The sequence below is a fragment of the Rhipicephalus microplus genome, chromosome 3 (genome assembly GCF_043290135.1).
Source record: "Rhipicephalus microplus isolate Deutch F79 chromosome 3, USDA_Rmic, whole genome shotgun sequence".
Classification (NCBI taxonomy): Eukaryota; Metazoa; Arthropoda; class Arachnida; order Ixodida; family Ixodidae; genus Rhipicephalus; species Rhipicephalus microplus.
In genome coordinates, this window is record NC_134702.1 from 76551056 (window position 1) to 76570758 (window position 19703).

General features: G+C 44.0%; 1 protein-coding gene across 3 annotated transcripts in view; it reads right to left on the minus strand.

Moving 5' to 3' along the window:
* The window catches only part of LOC119160005 (uncharacterized), a 69506-nt gene that overhangs the window by 43600 nt on the left and 6203 nt on the right, over positions 1-19703 (minus strand). For 2 of the 3 annotated variants that reach the window (XM_075889848.1, XM_075889847.1), the window contains exons 2-6: positions 17248-17414; positions 14210-14485; positions 12609-12717; positions 1667-1722; positions 823-915 (exon numbers count right to left, since the gene is read on the minus strand). In XM_075889848.1, the coding sequence (XP_075745963.1) occupies positions 823-915; positions 1667-1722; positions 12609-12717; positions 14210-14485; positions 17248-17414 (701 nt within the window). The remainder of the gene's footprint in view (positions 1-822; positions 916-1666; positions 1723-12608; positions 12718-14209; positions 14486-17247; positions 17415-19703) is intronic. The other variant, XM_075889849.1, reaches the window with a different exon arrangement.

The following is a 19703-nucleotide window of genomic DNA, read 5'->3' on the forward strand; positions in this document are numbered from 1 at the left end:
ACGTTGAAGTAACGCTAATAATATACCGGAAACGTATGCGCAGCACAAAACTATGACTCTCCACTACCACATAGGGAGCTATTTGATGTTCTTATGAAGGGTGGATAGCGCTTGGTGTGTTCCGAAAGCAGCTACAATGTTCGGTGTGTCGCCATTGCTCAAAAAAAAAAACGAGAACAGTCGTACATGCACACTACTGCCGATGTGTTCATCTTTTTCATCTTTGTTTAGCTTTTGAGATTGCTCTCTCAAATGCATGCAGCAATGTCAAGTCATTAGGGATAAAACTGAAAAATGCCGATTTTTCCTAATTTCAGACATTTTAAGATATTTTACAGCCTTTCTTTTCGATTTCAACAGTCGTTTTTAGTCTAATTTCAGTACACTATCACAACAAAACTGTCAGCCTCATACACACTGCAGTGAGTGGATTTTCAGTACACTATTACAACAAAACTGTGGGCCTCATACACACTGTAGTGATCTGGCAACTACACTTGAATGCTGACAAAACATCTGCGAAAGCGTATAGTGTATGCAGGGGGGGGGGGGGAAGCACTGTTGTTTATGAAGACTACTTCATATTTCTTTTTAATAAGCACCACTATGTAACTATTTGAGCTGATTTCTATACTCGGTATTAAGTTTTATGGCATTCGAATAGTTGTGTAGGGAAAATACATTGAAAATGTTATATTCAAAGAAGCTTCTCACATTCGACTAGATCCCCCTTTAACCTGAATAAACTTACGGCTAGATTCGTGGTATTGCAAATGATACAACTTCACTATAGGGAAATTTGAAGACGTTCATTACACGTACAGCACACAGGCGTCCGTCGTTGAGCATCGTTTTGTTCCAAGTGTGGTTCCTCGAATCATAGCAGCTCGCGATGCATCCAACAGCCACTTGAAGCTGCACGTATAATCGTTAGAAGTACATGTAAAACGCCAATATTATGTGCTCAATCGATGCCGCATGCACAGGTATTGCGTATCTTGCGTTTCACGATCGATGGGCAAAAAGAGTGAAGGAAGCAGAATGCAATAAAATACTACTTGTTCTTGTTTTTTTAGTTCGCTACGCTAGCCCTTCAAAACATCCAGAAAGTATTATAACATTCAAGAGGGCGCCGGGAACACATGAGTTCATTTCTTTTAAAATAGAACTTCTTTCAAAGATATCGCAATAGTCTTCTTATGTATGTCACTGTTCTGGTGCTTCATGTACGACCAATAAGAACTAGTTGTTTTTTTTATTTTTATCTAATCTTACTACACTAAAAATAAGCGCTGTTGGAAAACCCTGTGAATAGGTGTAGTGGAGCATAAAAAAGAAGTGATTCCTATCCTTGGTGGAAGAAGTGGTAAAAAGACACGAGCAAGAGCCAAAGCTTATGCTGATATTCGGATAGGCTTCAGCGCAATTCAGACTACGACCAAGCAGATACTCAGAACACAGACGAGTGATGATATATAACGTATGTTGAATATTGCAACTATAAAATGCGTCCTTGTTGCCAAACTAAAGCCCAGGTAAACCAAAGATATGCAACTGTATTTTCGTTTACTATCTGATAACGTAGGCAACTGATCGAGTTTACATATATACATCAATGGTGCCTATTGTCATCTAGGCAATTGTTTAAACACAGAGTTTTAGTCACCTTTGTGTTTATAGACGTTGTATTCACCTGACAGTGGTAGGTGTAGGGAGTGTGCACTGAAAAAGAAATGGGATAGAAAAGATGCAACCCCACCGTGCATGATTTTTTTCTTTCTAAAAATTTCTTGCAGAAATACCATGAATTCTGACCAGCATAATCCCCCAAGGTAACTTGTGCAATGATTCCTACACATACGAAGAGATGCTGGTACCAGGAGCGATAAATTTCTAAAACTAGCGCTGATGAAATAAGACAGGGTAATGACAAAAAAAGGTCTAAAAAATTTACCACCCCTTTCTTCGGTCTTGCGAGTGCTTTATTTTGAACTAAAATAAAATTGACGCCGAGGACCACAGCCAAACACCAGTAATATAATGTCTTTTTGCCCTACTGCAAAATAAAGCTTGTCTTGAAGCCATTGTTGACGCCTAAACTTTTCCGTTGTAAAAAATAAGCGCAGTCATTGTTGCAGCATTGTTTGTGAAAATGAAAGCAAACCTTAAAAATGCATATCCAGTTCTACACGGAGCATCAGCACAAATAATTTGTCATTTTCAACCCGGCACCTTGTTCCTTTTTTATTCTTACGGTTAGTTCTTTATGAAACCTTATTGAGCTGCTGTAGCAAAAAATTCTCCTAGTTCTATATTCCTTTTGATCAATCAATCACTACTGAAGAGAACCCTACTTGGTCCTCTCCGGTAGTCAGCACCTGCGGTTGCCACTAAGTTAAAGCACTCCCGAGCTCTATTAAGTCATGCATTTTGCCACCCAGTGGTCTTAATACATCCAGAACATATCCGCATAGCAACCGATTTCTATTTTCTTCTTGTTTATTAAAGCTATTCAACAACCGCAGTAGCAGTACTGCTTTCTGAGTAAATTTCATATTGCTACGTAGCTGACGTATCAGCGGTGACGTCACCGCTGATATGACTTGCGTTTCTCACAGTGTTGCACATAGTGTAAAGGGCAGCCCATTGTTCTGTTGTCTATAAGATAAGAAGCTTTTATGTCTAGACGGCTGCCTCAGCTGACAATCACAGCTAATGCGCGACATTAAAGACTTTTTCTAACAACCTCCTACGAATGCGTTTCGGCTTAAAATTCACATAGGAACAATAAAATTTGACAGCTAATAAATGAACTTTTTATTCTCACTCTAACGGGTGGGCTGAGCAAGATTCGTAAGGAATAGGAAAAAAAGGACGATGAACTGATCAAAGAGGCTGGAGATAATAGAAGCTGAAAAAGGTCACTAGTTTGGGATTCAAGCGTGGTGTCATCTGTTGTGCTTGGCAGAAAATTTCATTACCTTGATCACGACCTTCCATAAGATTTTATGAACTTCTTGTAGTTAAGGTCTTTCAAGACAGAATACAACAAAAAGGTTAAGGGAACTTCAGCTTCGCGTCCAAGAGTAGAACGCAATAGCCCAATCGGGCATCGCATCGTTCTCGGTGCATACCTCAACCACACCGTAAAGACACGAATGCCTGTGCACGCAACACTGGCCGTTCCAAAGTATTCTAGAATGCCTACTACAAGTACGGTTGTTAAGTGCCCACAGCGACACAATTATTCCTTTTGCGAATCAGTGAAGCGCCCACTACGTATCTGTAAGGCAACACGCCTTAAGGCTTTATTTATGGTACTTTTTCTTATGCTTTTGCTCATGGTCATGATTGAATATATCTGAGTGCTTTATGATGGCTGCGCCTTTAAAACACCCATTTGTTGCACAATTCACACTGTTTGACTGCCGGTGCAATTATACGCTCCTGCCACGCTATATCACATAAATTAAAGACACACCTGCCGCTATATGACATTTATGTGCAGTGATTTTTTTCTGAAGCAGTTCTGAGAAATTGGCCCACCGAAGTACTTTGCACTTTATCAGCTGCTACAATTGGTTTGGGAGAAGTTTTGCCTTGCGTTTTACCCCTCTCTCACTGAAGGTGTTAATGTCATTACGTTGAAATGTCATTCTATGTAACGAATTCCATTTGGTCCGTTGTGATGCTACACAGAAAACCGTAATGTCATTGGCTCATAATATCAATGTCCATGATTAGGAAAAAAATGAGGAGAGAAAGAGAGAAATGCGGATCAAATTGATTATTCTTACTATGTAAGAATTCCCTAGCGTAGAGGGTATACGTTCAGTTTGACCACGATGGCTAATGTGTTTATCGACCCCAATTGGTTGTTGCAGACAATCGATTCTAAATGTAGCAGCCACATAATGTCATCGAGTGTGAATGTCATAGCACTCGAATAGCACTAAAACATCCAGTGTGACACGGGTATTGAACTGGCGACTATACTTTAGGAGTACAGCAGTACAACAAGCCATTCCTCCATGATACAAAGCGCTGACCGCCGTAGTGTTTTAGGGTTAGAGGTAAAGGCGAACATTTTTAGGATCGTTGTTTATCACTGGCATTCGTGAACGGTTTCGACGCTATAAAGGCACTTCTCCGTACATCGGGTTTGGGCCACTGGTCATATGCTGGCTTCTGTGTGATTAAGCTGGCAACACTCAGCACTAACTTTATGCCAAAACAAAGCCACTGGCTGCTTTATAACTCAATTGATAGCTTTAGTCACTTTGCACTCTATGGGTACATAAATATATATGTGGGGTTTAACGTTCCAAAACCATCACATATGATTATGAGAGACGCCATAGTGGAGAGCTCCAGAAATTTTCACTACCTGAGGTTCTTTAACGTGCACTGAAATCTGAGCACATGGGCCTACAATATATTTGCTTGTATCAAGAATACAGCCACCGCAGCTGGGATTTAATCCCACGTCCTGCGGGTCAGCAGCCGAGTACCTTAGCCACTAGACCACTGCAGCGGGACAGCTTACTATAAGTCGTTGAGTGATTATAATATATATGTATGTATATATATATATATATATATATATATATATATATATATATATATATATATATATATATATATATATATATATATATATATATATATATATATATTGGTCCGAGGGTGGATCAATGGGCTCAACTTCATAGTTGACAGGAGATGTTTGCCGCACCACACGGTAGGGGCCATGGTATTTCGACGAAAGCTTCGGGGAAAGACCGGGAGGGGTAGACGGGACCCAGAGCCAAACCAGCATTCCTGGGTTATAGTGTACAGTAGACGCAGAGGAATCGTGGTCAGTTTTCTGGCGCCATTGGTCTTATGCGGTAAATGAGCGAGCGAGTTGACGACACTCTTCGGCATAAGCAGCTGCTTCGGAAACAGGCGTCGCTTCGGAAACATCAGGCCTGTAAGGGAGAATGGTGTCCATGGAGCATGATGGCTCACGTCCGCACAGGAGGTAGAAAGGAGAAAAGCCAGTGTTTGTTTGTGGCGCAGAGTTGTACGCGTACGTGACAAAAGGGAGCACTTGGTCCCAATTAGTGTGGTCGTCAGAGGCGTACATGGCAAGCATATCTCCAAGGGTACGGTTAAAGAGTTCTGTCATGCCATTGGTTTGGGGATGGTATGCTGAGGATTTCCTATGGACAGTGCGACATGCCTTGAGTAGCTCGTCGACGGCGTTCGAGAGAAACACGCGTCCACGGTCACTGAGTAATTCACGAGGTGCACCGTGTCGCAAAATGAGATGGTGAAGAAGAAAGGACGCAACGTCTTTCGCAGTGGTAGCAGGCAGCGCAGATGTTTCAGCGTAGCGTGTTAAATGATCCACGGCGACGATAATCCACCGGTTGCCTCGAAGAGAGTTGGGTAGAGGACCATAAATATCAATTCCGACGCGGTCGAATGGTCTCGCTGGGCAGGTTAAGGGTTGCAAAGGGCCAGCAGTGCTGTGAGAAGGCGTCTTGCGTCGTTGACACATGGTGCATGACCGAACGTACTGGCAAACGTGCCGATACATGCCGCGCCAGTAGTATCTTAGACGAAGGCGAGAGTAAGTCTTAAATACTCCGGCGTGGCCACACTGGGGGTCATCGTGAAAGGCAGCGCAGATGTCCGAACGCAAATGACGAGGGATGACAAGGAGCCACCTACGGCCATCCGTCACGTAATTGCGGCGATACAACAAGCCTTCACGGACAGCAAAGTATCTTGCTTGACGAGAGAGGGAGCGTGAAGTCGTTTCTGACGAACTGTGAGAGAGGACGTCGAGCAAAGAATTGATCCAGGGATCCTTGCGCTGTTCGGATGGCATGTACGTGATGCTCAACGATGACGAATCGCAAATGGCAGTTGATAAGCAGGCAAGGTCAGGAGGCAGTGGAGAACGGGATAGTGCATCGGCGTCTGAATGTCTGCGTCCTGAGCGATAAACAACACGGATGTCGTATTCCTGAAGGCGTAAAGCCCAACGAGCGAGGCGGCCAGTAGGATCTTTCATGGGCGCTAACCAGCATAAGTCATGGTGATCTGTGACAACATCAAACTGGCGTCCGTAAAGGTAGGTGCGAAATTTTCCTATAGCCCAAATGATAGCCAAGCACTCCTTTTCCGTGACGGAATAGTTGGACTCTGCCTTCGTTAGTGTACGGCTGGCATAGGCGACAACGTACTCGTCGCAGCCATCCTTGCGTTGAGCGAGAATGGCACCGAGGCCGACACCGCTTGCATCCGTGTGAATTTCAGTCGGTGCATTGGGATCGAAGTGGCGGAGAACTGGCGGAGAAATGAGTAGCCGGCGTAGCGCCGTGAATGCCTCATCGCAGTGGGAATTCAAGCCTGAGAGGTCCGCGCTACGGGAGAGAAGCTGAGTCAGAGGGGCAATTCTAGAGGCAAAGTTGCGAATGAAACGCCGAAAATAGGAACACAAGCCTATGAAACAACGAAGCTCCTTTAGGGTAGTAGGCTTGGGGTACTCGGCAACGGCACGCAGTTTGGCAGGATCTGGCGATATTCCTTCTTTTGAAACGACGTGGCCGAGAATTGTGAGTTTGCGGGCGCCAAAACGACATTTCTTGAAGTTAAGTTGCAACCCGGCTGCCGTAAGGCACTGGAGAACTTGTTCCAGACGGGAAAAATGAGTTTCGAAATCCGCCGAGAATACAACTATGTCGTCTAAATAGCAAAGACAGATGTGCCATTTAAGTCCCCTGAGGACACTGTCCATCATTCTTTCAAAAGTCGCAGGCGCATTGCAAAGACCGAAGGGCATTACATTAAATTCATATAAGCCGTCAGGGGTCACAAACGCCGTTTTTGGACGGTCTGGTTCAGCCATTGGTACTTGCCAATATCCAGAGCACAGATCCAGTGAAGAGAAAAACTCCGCACCTTGAAGGCAATCCCAGGCGTCATCAATGCGTGTCAGGGGATAAACATCCTTGCGTGTGATGTTGTTTAGTCGACGATAATCCACGCAAAACCTGATGGAGCCATCCTTTTTTCGCACGAGGACCACTGGCGAAGCCCAAGGACTGTGTGAGTGCTGAATAACACCACGTTGCAGCATCTCGTCGACGTGTTGAGTGATGACGTCACGCTCGGCCTGCGAGACGCGGTAGGGGCGCTGACGAAGTGGAGTATGATGACCGGTGTCGATATGGTGAGCGACAACTGACGTGCGTCCCAAGGGAGGTTGTCCGTGGTTGAAGGAGGCGCGGAAACGGTCAAGTAGTTGAATGAGCTGATTGCGCTGGTCTTGCGTAAGGCCGGTGTCTACGCTGCGCAACAGAACGTCTTCGTCAGGTAGTGAGGGCGCGGTGCCAGCTGTGACAGCATCCACGGACATCGGTGTCGTATCAGAACGGGCATCGAAAGGAAAGATGTCATCATAAGTGTCAAGACTCCCAATGCATTCGCCATGCAATAAGGTAGCGGGACAAGGGAACGGATTGCACACGTACACGGCACTGGAGCCATCGGCAAGTGTTATGACGACAAACGAGACGACAAGGTTCCGGCGACGAGCGCATTCTTGTGACGGCATAAATAGGGCAGTTGAATTAGAAACGGAGTTGCACAAAAGAGATACCGCGGTGACCGAAAAAGCAGAAATGACGACGTCAGCGGCGACGATCATCTTTTTGGGTGAGCGAGGGAGATCTATGAATGTCGTGCTGAATGGAAACAAAACGAGTTGAGCACGAACGCAGTCGACAACCGCATGATTAGCGGAAAGAAAGTTCCATCCCAGGATGATTTCATGAGACGCATGCGGAAGGACGACAAATTCAACGATGTAAAGCACTCCTTGAATCACAACACGAGCAGTGCATGTGGCAGAAGGTTGGACGTGTTGCGAACTCGCCGTACGTAAAGAAATTTCAACCAGTGGAGTCGTCACTTTGTTCAGTTTGCGGCATAACACTTCACTGATTATACAAATAGCGGCACCTGTGTCGACAAGAGCAGTTGTGGCGAAACCGTCCACAAACACGGCAATCTCGTTAGGGGGCGATAGATGAGGCCTTGGAAATTTCGTCGGTGGCGCAGCTCTTGCCTCAGGAACTGCGACTGTTAGTTTTCCTCCTGGTCGTGGTTGGAACGGCGAAGCATGGGGGAAGGAGACCGAAGACGGGGTGAAGGAGATCGACGTCGGCTGAAGTCTGGTCGACGTGAGCGGGGGTCATGTGAATCAGGTGTCACATGCGATTCTGATGGCCGAGGTATGTTGCCGGAATGCTGCACATCATTAAAATAGAATCCACGGCGACGACAGTAGCGCGCGACATGTCCTGGAATACCACAGTTGTAGCAGACGGGCCGGTTATCCGGAGTACGCCAAGAGTTTACATGTGCTCGAGGTGGTGGAATGGGCCGATTTACCGGATAAACTGAAACTGGTGACCTGTAGTAGTTGGTGGCTGGACTGTTTGAAGGGAGCGGCGGTTGGGCAGGAGGTCGGCGGACGGCTTCTGCATAAGTCAGCGGTGCAGCCACTGATATTGGGGATGTGGGCGAAGGGAGAGCCTCGGCAACTTGCGTCTGAATAACACGGCGAAGTGAGTGGTCCAGTGTTGTGGGGGTCTCGTTGATGGTGGCGACAAGAGAGAGCTGTCGAGCAACTTCCTCCCGGATGTACTGTTGAATTTGAGGCATTAACACGCTGTAGTCAGAGCCACTGCTTTTGCACTCCAAGGCCGAAATATCAGCTGTCTGTGTATTAGCGCGACGTGTAGAAACTCGTTGCTTGCGCAGCTCATCGAAACTTTGACATAACTGAATCACGGCCGTGATGGTCTGTGGGTCTTTGGCCACAAGCATATGAAAAGCGTCGTCATCAATGCCTTTCATTATGTTCTTTATTCTGTCAGCCTCCGTCATCCTGGTATCAACTCGCCTACAGAGGCTGATCACATCCTCAATGTAGCTCGTGAAGCTCTCACCATTTCGCTGAAATCGTCCCCGCAGTCCCAGTTCAGCACGAAGCTTACGCATGGCTGGACGACCGAAAAACGAGGTGACGGCCTCTTTGAAAACCGACCAGGTGGGGATGTCGGCTTGGTGGTTGGTGAACCATAGGTTGGCCAAATCCGTCAAGTAGAAGATGACGTGAATCAGCTTCGCAGGGTCATCCCACTTGTTAATCGCGCTGGCATGCTCGTACTCTGCCAGCCAGTCCTCGACATCTTGATCTTCAGTGCCGTTGTATACTGGTGGGTCACGCAGACGAAGTACACCAGAACACATGACAGGTGGCAGCGTGGAAGAACCTTGTGGGGGATCGACGCGCTCGGTCATCGCGGACTGAGATGGTAGCTTACGGCTGCGGAGCTCCAGGACGTTACCCAGCACTTTTCCACCAAATGCAACGAGCAAGGTTGCGTAAAAACACAGGTTATTATTCCAGAAACGTTAGCCGCAACAAGCTGGTACAGGCAGGAACCCGGCAAGCACGAGCCACACACGGACGTCAACGTCTTCTTTCACGCTGGCACAGAGCTGGCGCCACTATGCTTCGGTACAATGTATATATATATATATATATATATATATATATATATATATATATATATATATATATATATATATATATATATATATATATATATATATATATATATATATATATATATATATATATATATATATATATATAATCTAGCCTCGTACGTCTGGGTGTTCTCGTGATCACCTACTTAACGTGGTGCAGGCTACACGCTAAAATTAGTGTAGGAGGGTAAGGAGATTTGACGAATATGTCTGGCTGGTCACGGTGCAAATAATATAAAAATCACGTCCCGTACGGAGTTAACCCTTTCCTCCAAACATGTGGCACGTACCAGAACCCCACCACCCGCAGTATGCTAGTATGTGTCACATGTGATTTACAGTCTATATACACCAAGCATCGGCAAGAACCGACGTTTAAATGCCAAATCGTTAGGAAAGGCCCAAATCGGCCCCGTTGACCGGATCAATGCAAAAACGAAATATCACGTTGCCCGTGGAAATTTAACCAAAGCAGTCCCCGTGCAATAAAGTATCGTACCACAGAGCAATGCCAGGTTTCGGAACTGCTTTGGAAAAAAGACCTTATGGAGGTGTAATGAAGTTCAAACGTCAATAGTGTTTGCAGTGATGGCTATTTATTTTATACAAATTATATATGTACTCCTGTGAAACAGACCTCATGTTAACCCAACGACAATTGTAGTTAGGGAACAGGGTAGGCCCTACACCTGAAATCTTTTTTATGCAAAATTCATGCACATGTTTCTTCATAACCATAAAAGCTACACTAATAATTTTGCTATAATGATGATCATGAGCCGTTCCTCTTCTAAGCCAAGCAGATTTATCACTAAAATTTTGAATATTCATGCTTTGTATTTTTTCACTTCAGATACCTGATCACCACTAATTGTTATTGGATGTCAAGTTGCAGAAAAGCACTTCGCACAACAATATTTCTGCTTCAGCATATCTCCCATTACGTTATATAAATACTGGCAGAAATCTATGATTCTTGATACTGCGGTGGCTGAGAAAAAGGTACATAAGTACAAAAAAAGAATGTGATGGGTAATCACATTTTAGGTTGAAAATCTGCATTATTTGAAAGTACAACAAGATAACAGCGAGTTGATAAACCTCTTCAATAGGCACCAGCTAGATGCTCATCACAACTACCATTTTTTGTCGAAACTTGTTGCCTGGCGATTCTGATTAGTCTCCTGCTATGGAGCCGTGACAGCACAGCACTGTAGACGCAGTTCAAGATTGCGTATACCCGGCACTGTAAACTGCCCTGGCAAAATTAAAAAATTGTTCAGCACATTTATAAGGTCTATATTGCCATCATTAAAAGTGAAGACAGCGTCAATAGCGCATATATACAGCTTTTGGTGCCCCTGAAAAAAGTTTTTAAGAGAGCTCTCCCACACGACAATCCAACGACTCGTTATGGTTTTGAGTTTACCTAAGGAGACATTTAACAAGTGGTTCCAAATCAGCTTGTCCCGAGTCTTTCTGCTTAACAATGTTAATAAGAAATGCTAGGTGTTCTTTATTAGCGAATGGTTCACTATTCAACATGGTTTTGTTGAATTTGCACCAAGTTGCAGCGCCATTCGAGCAAAGGCCGTGAGATTGATTGGTATCCTTGGATGCCATGTGAAAATAAGTGTACGGGCCATTTTTTCGCATATCCTTCAAGCTAGCACTATTTCCTTTATTGGCCTAACGATAATAGTTTTGGTGCTTGCCGATGACGACACTATTAAGACGTCCCCGACCAGATACAGATTTCCCAACAGAAAACTTGATGCCTCTGCTTTGTTTCGTTTTCACAGTTCTGGACCCATTTTTTTCTGAATGTGCCAAAAGCACATCAGCTTTCAAATTGTAACCTCTCCACATGATTATGGTGCTTAAACTGCGAGGATTCGCTTGCTACGTAAGAAGGGGGTGGGCAGAGCAAGCCGCTAAGTACTAAGACAATGTACTGATGTACTAATACAATCTACTGATTCAGGTTCAGGAAATGGTGCAGATTTCAAATAACGCAAACAATGCTTTTTTTCAATATTTTTGCTTGTATTGTCCCTTTAAGTGCCAACCACTGAAGTTGGTCTACGTAGCACTATCCAAGACTACTATCCGTGCAAGAACAAGTGCTACATATCGGCTTAACATTTAATTGTGCTACAAGTTGGTAATACACATGTTGCTTTTGACATCATTGTGAAACTATAAACAAGTGATTATACAAAACATCTACGACTCTTCAAAATAAGTTTGTGCGTACAACATTCGTATGTGTCTTGAGCGTCATTTTGCAACGTTTCGCTTAATAATAAGTTAAACTACAGTCACGTTCACTCAACATTCTTTGCATAAAAGCGACCCCCATGGTACGTGGGATTGGTCGAATTTTTAACTTATCGCATCCCGCGTGATGGGAGGCGAAGGGAAAGCCACTCAAGGATGTACTTCATACCCGTACTTGCAAACAAATACAGCTGCTGAGGCAATATAAAATGCCTTACAATGTGACAAGCTTGTTTTAAAGAAAATATTGTCATGCCCCGCCATGGTAGTCTACTTGTGCTTTACTACCGATCCGATGGTTGTGGAATCGAAGCTTAAAGGAGGAGGCTGCATTTTCAATCAAGGCGGAACTTATATAGGTCCGTGCACCTAATTTTGTGTTCACGTTAAAGAACACAAGCTGGTGAGGTGTCCCGGTGCCCTCAACTATGGCGTCCCTGATAATCATGCCGCGGTTTCACGACGTTAAACCCAAACAAATAATATTTGATGAGAAGATTGTCATACGTTTTTGACAAAGCCACCTGATTAAACACACCAATAGTTGTAGCCCTACATATAGCGTCACACATTAGTATGTTGCATCTAAGTTGCAATGCACATATACTACATGTATACGTCTTGTATGTTGCAATAGCGTGCATATTGCAAGTACAAAAGAAATGTACTGCGGAACGAGGCCAGTAAAAATAAAGACTTCCCAGTTTACTCACCAGGTCGGGGTAACTTGTAGATAGTGAGGTTACGTCTATCACATTCTCGATTACGACAAGCGCCAACGGCGATGCTGCCTCCATCTTCTGTGTTGCTTCTAATATAGGACTGTTTTAGGTGAGGACAGCATAAAATTCTGGTCACTACTGATGTTATTCATGCTTTATTTAGGTTTTTGTGTGCCCACTAAACAGAAATATTTATTAGGACACAGCCACAAGATAAAATACCAGCAGTCACTTAATTCTATCGCGAAGCCCTACTTCACAAAATGTCAGTTCAAGCACGATATTACAATGCAGTGAAAAAGGTCAAGTTTTGTCTTGGCCACTTGAAAGCAGCCACAGCTGGAACGATCTCTTCATCGAATAAAAACACCCGCAGACGGATAAATTTGAAAAACACATGACAGAAAACCTGGCAGAATATTCTGGCTACACCAAGGTTGCACACATATACCCTGTCAGACTTACTCGCAAGCGATGTTGCTTTGTGTAGGTTTATTTTACTTTTAATAGTTGGGCCTGCTCGGGCACATATTAACCAAAAGTCTGCTTTAGCCGGGCTCATTCAGGCTCTGTCTCACCAAAGCCTCACTCAATCTGTCTCCATCAGTTTTAATCTCCAAAGAGTGTGCTCTAGCACCTGGACTTGTATTTACCAAAACTCTTTCTTGAAGTGTCCTTTCGGACTAGGACTTGTGCGTCAGCCTGAGTTAGTCTACCTGAACTGAACCATGAGCAAGTTTGTAGGAGTGTGGTGTCACATCTCATTTCCAAACTTTCCTAATTATTTACTTGCGCCAGAAAGGCAATGTCTGCCATAGCTGAGAAAATTGGACGCAAAAGCAAAACATCGCATTGTGGATCACTCAGGACTGCCACTTCGGAAAAGAACATAAGCCTAGTGATACACAGTGTGCAGACCGACACAACAAATGTATCAGACATCATACTCCTCCGATCACGCGAGATTAGCTCTACACTGAATACTAAAAATGCCATTGTCAATAACACCACAAGGCATCGCAAAATGTTTTCTTCGGGCTTTATAAGAGCATGAAAGGAGACTCATTTGTGCCCCGATTGTTCACCGTTGCAGGTCTCTGGACATGTGCTCATCATCACATGTGCTCGGTTCATGAGCTTAGCACAACAATAGAAAGCGTCGTCGCTTAGTTCCCAGCACTGCAGTTAGCGCAAGTAGCAAAACACCCTCTCATTGTGCAATGCGTCCCATCAGGCAGGACAATAAAGCGTAATGCACGACTTAATCTAGAGGTACAGTAAAGTTCCGACTAACTTTCATGTCATTGTTCTCATAACACCATGCGGTACTACGTCGTTCCCATACACGTGATCCTTTCTGAATTCCGTCTAACACACTGTGCATAAAATCGGCGAAAACCTTGCTTATTTGTTTCTTTCCAGGTTATTGCTTTGTCTAGCCTTAACTAGACTTAACAAGCTTCCTTAGCATTCGAATTTTCAAGATATCGCATCCACTAAAGGTGCAAGAACAATGACACTGTAACGTTTGTGAGCTCAAATGATGAGCACCAAGTGAGATATTTTGAAAAGATAATCTGCCGCTTTCTAACCAGGCATGGTGTTCCATCCGCGACGCTGCCGTTCTGCGCGAGAATTCCCCCTGGTGTGACAGTTGTCGTCGGGACAGGGGAATCTGTCGCCTGGACGAAGCTTTCGTTGTCACTGTTGGTAGACATATCAAATGCGTCCAATTCGGTTTCACTCGTTGCCTCGGCACTCCTGGCCAATATCTCTAGTGCTTCTTCGCTCTCGTAGGAGTCGTCAGAGTAGTAATTAGCGCCTTGATTGCCGCTGACTGAGCAGGAGCACGTCGTCGCCACGAGCACCTTCGTAGTCAAAGAGAAGTCATGTTATGGTTATAGTAACAGCAATACTTATACTACTTTTACTACTTTATCTACAGTTAGCACAATACAGAGCTCACTCAAGTCTAAGGGCGAACAGCCTGACAAAGGCCCCTCTCCCTCCGCAGTTCATCAAAAGGCCTCCCTCAAAATTGGTTCATATTTCATGACAACCTATTTAATGAGGTCGTAATTGTATTGTGATGCATAGCTACCACCTTTTCTCCAATCCTCTACTTATATTGTTGACCTGTGGCGATTTCTGTATAACGTGCAGTATGGTACAAGCAAGCAAAAACGTTCTGTACAAGGTTTATTCCACGGGGTTTTATTCACTACAGTATCTGACTAAGCATTTACAGCAATCAAATATTCCATCGTTACCTTGTCAATAATACATGGTTCCCAGTTAGTCCATCTGGTAGTGAAAGCCCAACCACAATCGCAGAGGTTCGAAGCTGAATTCCCTGTCCTGTAAAAAGATGCTTTCACCATCTATTGCCTGCTTTACTGACCTCGTTTTCCTTTCAAGTTCATGAACTCGTGCCAGTTTTGCGCGGATGCCCATTTCTTCGTTTGCTATCCGCGTAATCATTTAGAAAACAGTCATGCACATTATATTCATTAAAAGCCAACACGATTCGAGATATGGAGATGGCTTCTAACATGTCTTTTTAAAGAAAAGCTGTGCAGAGCCACACATTGATCCTAATAAGTATAATAATTAGGTTTTGAATGTAAAGCTTCTCTTACCGGACCTATGTCCGGCGGCGTCGGTGGCTTCCACACTCACACAACGCATGCGCAACTCGCCTCCTTACCTCTCTCCAACAGCTGCGCGTTACTCTCTCAAACTCTCTTCTACCACCTGCTGGCGCTTACTCCCCCTCTCTCTCCTTTAGGCATCCCTCCCGGTGGCGTTGACACCCCCATTGCGCATGCGCGTCTCTACCCTCTCTCTCACTTACCTTTCCAACGCTCTCCTTCTTTCTACCTTTCCAACGCTCTCCTTCTTTCGCCTCGCAACGCCGACGTATGTTAAAGTTAGCTAGAGGGTACTCTGGTGCTGCGATTTATCTGCGACCATGGTAGTTATGGTTATGACATGCATTTGCCTAGTCTTCGTGCTGGCGGGTTGCGAATCGCACTTGTGGCTTTGTTTATTGGTGTGTTTCGGTTTCTATTAAGGGGCGAAGCTCGTAGGGCGTGGGTCTCTACATCTTATGGGGTTCGTTGTTGGTGATTTACGTCGCCACTGGTGGCACATACCCACTCTAGTGTGTCACAGGGGATGCGAAATGGGAAATGGTGGTACTTGGATGTTCACCAGATTGACGCACGGACGGAAGGACAGACAGACAGACTAGCAGACTGAGAGACGGATGGACGGACGCGCGGAGGTACGGACGGCTGGACGCACGAACGAACGGGCAGACTTATGGGCGGACGCATGGAGGGACGCATGGGTGTATATATTATGACAATATGAAACCAACCACGATCTGAGGAACATGCATTGACCTAGTATTGACAAATTTTCCACTGAAACATTTACAGGAACCGCTCACCCTTCATTTTACGGATCATAAAGCCATCATAATTAAGGGACATCGCAAGGCATCCATCGTCTATGATAACAAATAAAAGTTGCTTTCTAAACATACACATACAGTGTTTCTCATGATGTCTTTACACTATGATCGACTAGGCGAATTACACACGGAAGATTCCCGGTTTTACCGATGATCCTCTCCGGAGCTTTGCCCACTTTTCATCATTCACCCCGTAGATATGCTGTGATTTTTTAAAGGAAAAAACGAACCTATTGAACTTTGGGAGCTGCTTTTAAATGGTGATTTGAAAAGGTAAAGGTGTTGAAGCGCAACCTTTGCCGATTGCTGTTTCGTGACAAAGCAACTTGAAGCCACGCGAAGACAGAAGGAACGTTAAGCGAACCCGTCGCGTCTTTATATGATGGAAGACGAGTATGTACAGAGAATTCGCGATTGACCCGATCATCCCCAAACCATAGTCTTTTAACATCATTTACTTTGTGGATATGGCAGTGGTTTTTTTTTTTTGCTTCTTATTCGTGTGTATCTTTTGACATCATTTTTATGGCGGAAATGCGTCCATGAAGTCTAGCTGGACAACTGCATAAAATACTTTTGAAGTAAAATGAAGTAAAGACACCCCAAATGCTGACAAAGAACTTTGTGGTGTCTTCAACTCTTTCTTGAGTCCGTATTTGTATACTGTGTCTTTGAGAATACAAGTGTAATTTTTTAAACCCTTTTTGTCGAGGCAAAGCAACCAACCCGAACGTATTGTACATGCTCTTATGTAAGCGCTTGTTCCAGGCATTGTTTAGGTCACCTTAATAAGTTTGATATCCTTAAAGACTGATGCATTATTATGCTATCTTTTGCTGTCATTCCATGTACCCTGATTTTATTTCTGATAGCTAAATTTCATGTAGTAAATATCTCATACTTATTTGTTGGAGTGCTTCATTTTCACAGATAGATCTTTTGATACAGATAAGTTTAATGCCAGTCGTGCTCGCTCTGCCATTTGTGCTTGGCTTATACAAAACAGAGCAATGATATATCTAGGAAGCGCTCTTGGACCTTGCCCAACACTGCAAAGAATAATACTTGTTATGGAAGCACGTTATTAGTAGGGTATCAACCAGAGTGTATGCCGGTAAACTGTTCATGATAGCAAGATCCTTCAAATCTTACATTTTTTTCAGTTTCAATAGATGATACTTGGCACGACCTTGCAGTGGCTTTGGGGCCTCCTGGCACAGGTTCTGCGTCACTTAACGTTGGTAGATGAAAATATTCTTCACTGTGATCCTCTAGATGGTCACCGCTGACACATACGAGCAGTAAACTTAGGAAGAGTGCTGAAAGCAGTTTTGGTTAGAAAAAGAACAAGAAATTTGCAGCAGTTCTCACTTGTTTTTTACTCTTGGTTGTTTACACAGTTTACATTTATACAAAATGTATCACAATACTGAAGGGTTCTACAAAATAACGTGGTTCTTTGAAAACCACATTAGAAAAACAGAAACATCGATCCAAACAACCCCATTCTTTCTCATAATTTGATATAGGTTCGGTTAAGATTTTTTTTTCGGTAGCACGTAGAATATTCTGTTCTCAAACCCATTGTTATCATTCAAGCGTATATGAATTGAAGTGACAATCGCTGACTGACAGAAGTTCACCGAGACGTATCCACCATATTAGAAGAGTGTTATATAATTGCCCTCTATTATAAAAAGACAACTGGAATCAAGCAAATGGAGGACATGAATATCGTAAATTGGCATATACTTTTCTAAGAAAAAGCTTTTCCCATGGCCTAAGGCCAGTTACTTCGCTGGTCAGTGGCTAAGCGACACCAGTCAAAACTTCTTATGCATGTGCGTTGAACCTGTCACAAGCAGGTAACAATGTCACTAACTGACATTTATCTGCTGTGCCATTGACATGCTAAGAACTTTTAAAGTATGTCGCCTGAGACAAAAACAATACCCATTGTTCATGATCACCGCATCACCACGTGCTACATTCTACTACATTCTACATTCTACTTTCCTTATACCAGTGGAATAAGGAAAGTTTGTCGGCATAATACTCTCAGTAACGCATGAGGCAAAAGCTTACTGCACACTTGCTGATACACTAAGTTACACAACCAGATCTTGCAAGACATCACCGTTTAAACTGTAAGACACTCGCATAAATTTGCATGGCATTGCATCGTTACCTCTACCTAAACTTTTCTCCACCTTACTTGGTGTTGCGCTGCTTCCGCATTTGAAGAAGCGGCGATGCCACGTACGTCATCACACGACATGACAATTACGTCTTAAACTCCATCGACCTTTGACCTCCTCCTGACGTGGCATAGTAACATGATGTCATCAGCGATGTAGATCACATGTTTTTTGTACCACTTCATTCGTCTTCTTTGCTTCGTGTAAGCGGTCGCTTAACGAAATACCTAAGGCCTTAAAATACACAGCTGTAATTTTGGCTGAAATCGATCGCGTTATTTCGAGCTGATATATCATGCTTAGAACTTAACAGGAGTAGCAATGCCAAATTTGGAATGTCAGTGTGGATTTCCACGTTTGCGTTCGAGACCACCTCTACCATTAAGATGCCTGCGCACACAACAAACCTTCTGCATCGTTCGTGGCATCACAAAGAAAGTGCGAAGTCATGTGTTGCCGTCAAGCAAACCACCTCTCGATACCTGCTCGAACTGCACAACAATGAGACCTTGTTTACAGAGGCAGGTTTGATTGCTCCGAAGTTCCAGCTTTCGCAATGGTACACCCCACGTAGTCTATAAGTGCTCAATTCAAAGCCTGATATATTACATCACCAATGACTCCAAACGTCGCGTGTGTTGGTTGTGTGTTGTGAATCCTGAATCAGATGGCACTGTCGTGTTCTCTGTGTTGTGATTATAAATAAGCTCTCCAATAGCTACGGTCACCGTTTGACCAGAGGACTAATAAGCACCTGTACACAGAAGTGGGATTGCTCGCACGGAAATGTGACGCCGAAGTGTGCCTACCGACTACCAAAGAACGTTGCGCCACTGCGACATTTTTAGTAATGACAGTACTAATGAAAGCGCCCACTCCGTCTTCGATTGCTTCCGTTGTACACAAAGCAGTCACATTTTCACCGCAATCGCGGTGTATTCAACATGAAAGCATCTTTGGAACAACCTAGATGGTTCCCTACGCGAAAAACCAATTGAACTGTTTTTGAAAGAACTGCCTAACCATATTTTGTAATATGTTTTAAATTCTTTGTATGTTTCTTTGGTATTGCTTGATGTATGTTCGTTCCTTCTCCTAATGTACCCACTCCTGCTATGTCTTGTGTATCGAGACAGCAGTATCTGTAAATAAAGCAACCACGTACAGCGTTATGTTATGTGAGGAAAATAGCTAACTCCTCTAGTTTTCGATCTGTATCATTTCATCGCAAAACAAGGGACAAAACAAGCACGCACAAGTGCATAAGCCGTTTGCTGACACATGTATATAGGTGACCATCAAGGAAGGAGGAGGAAGAAAGTTTAAGCGCAAAGACAGGGAGGTTAGCCAGTTCTTGGACCGGCTGGCTACCCTGTGCTGGGGAAAGGGGTGAGGGAAATGAAAGATGTT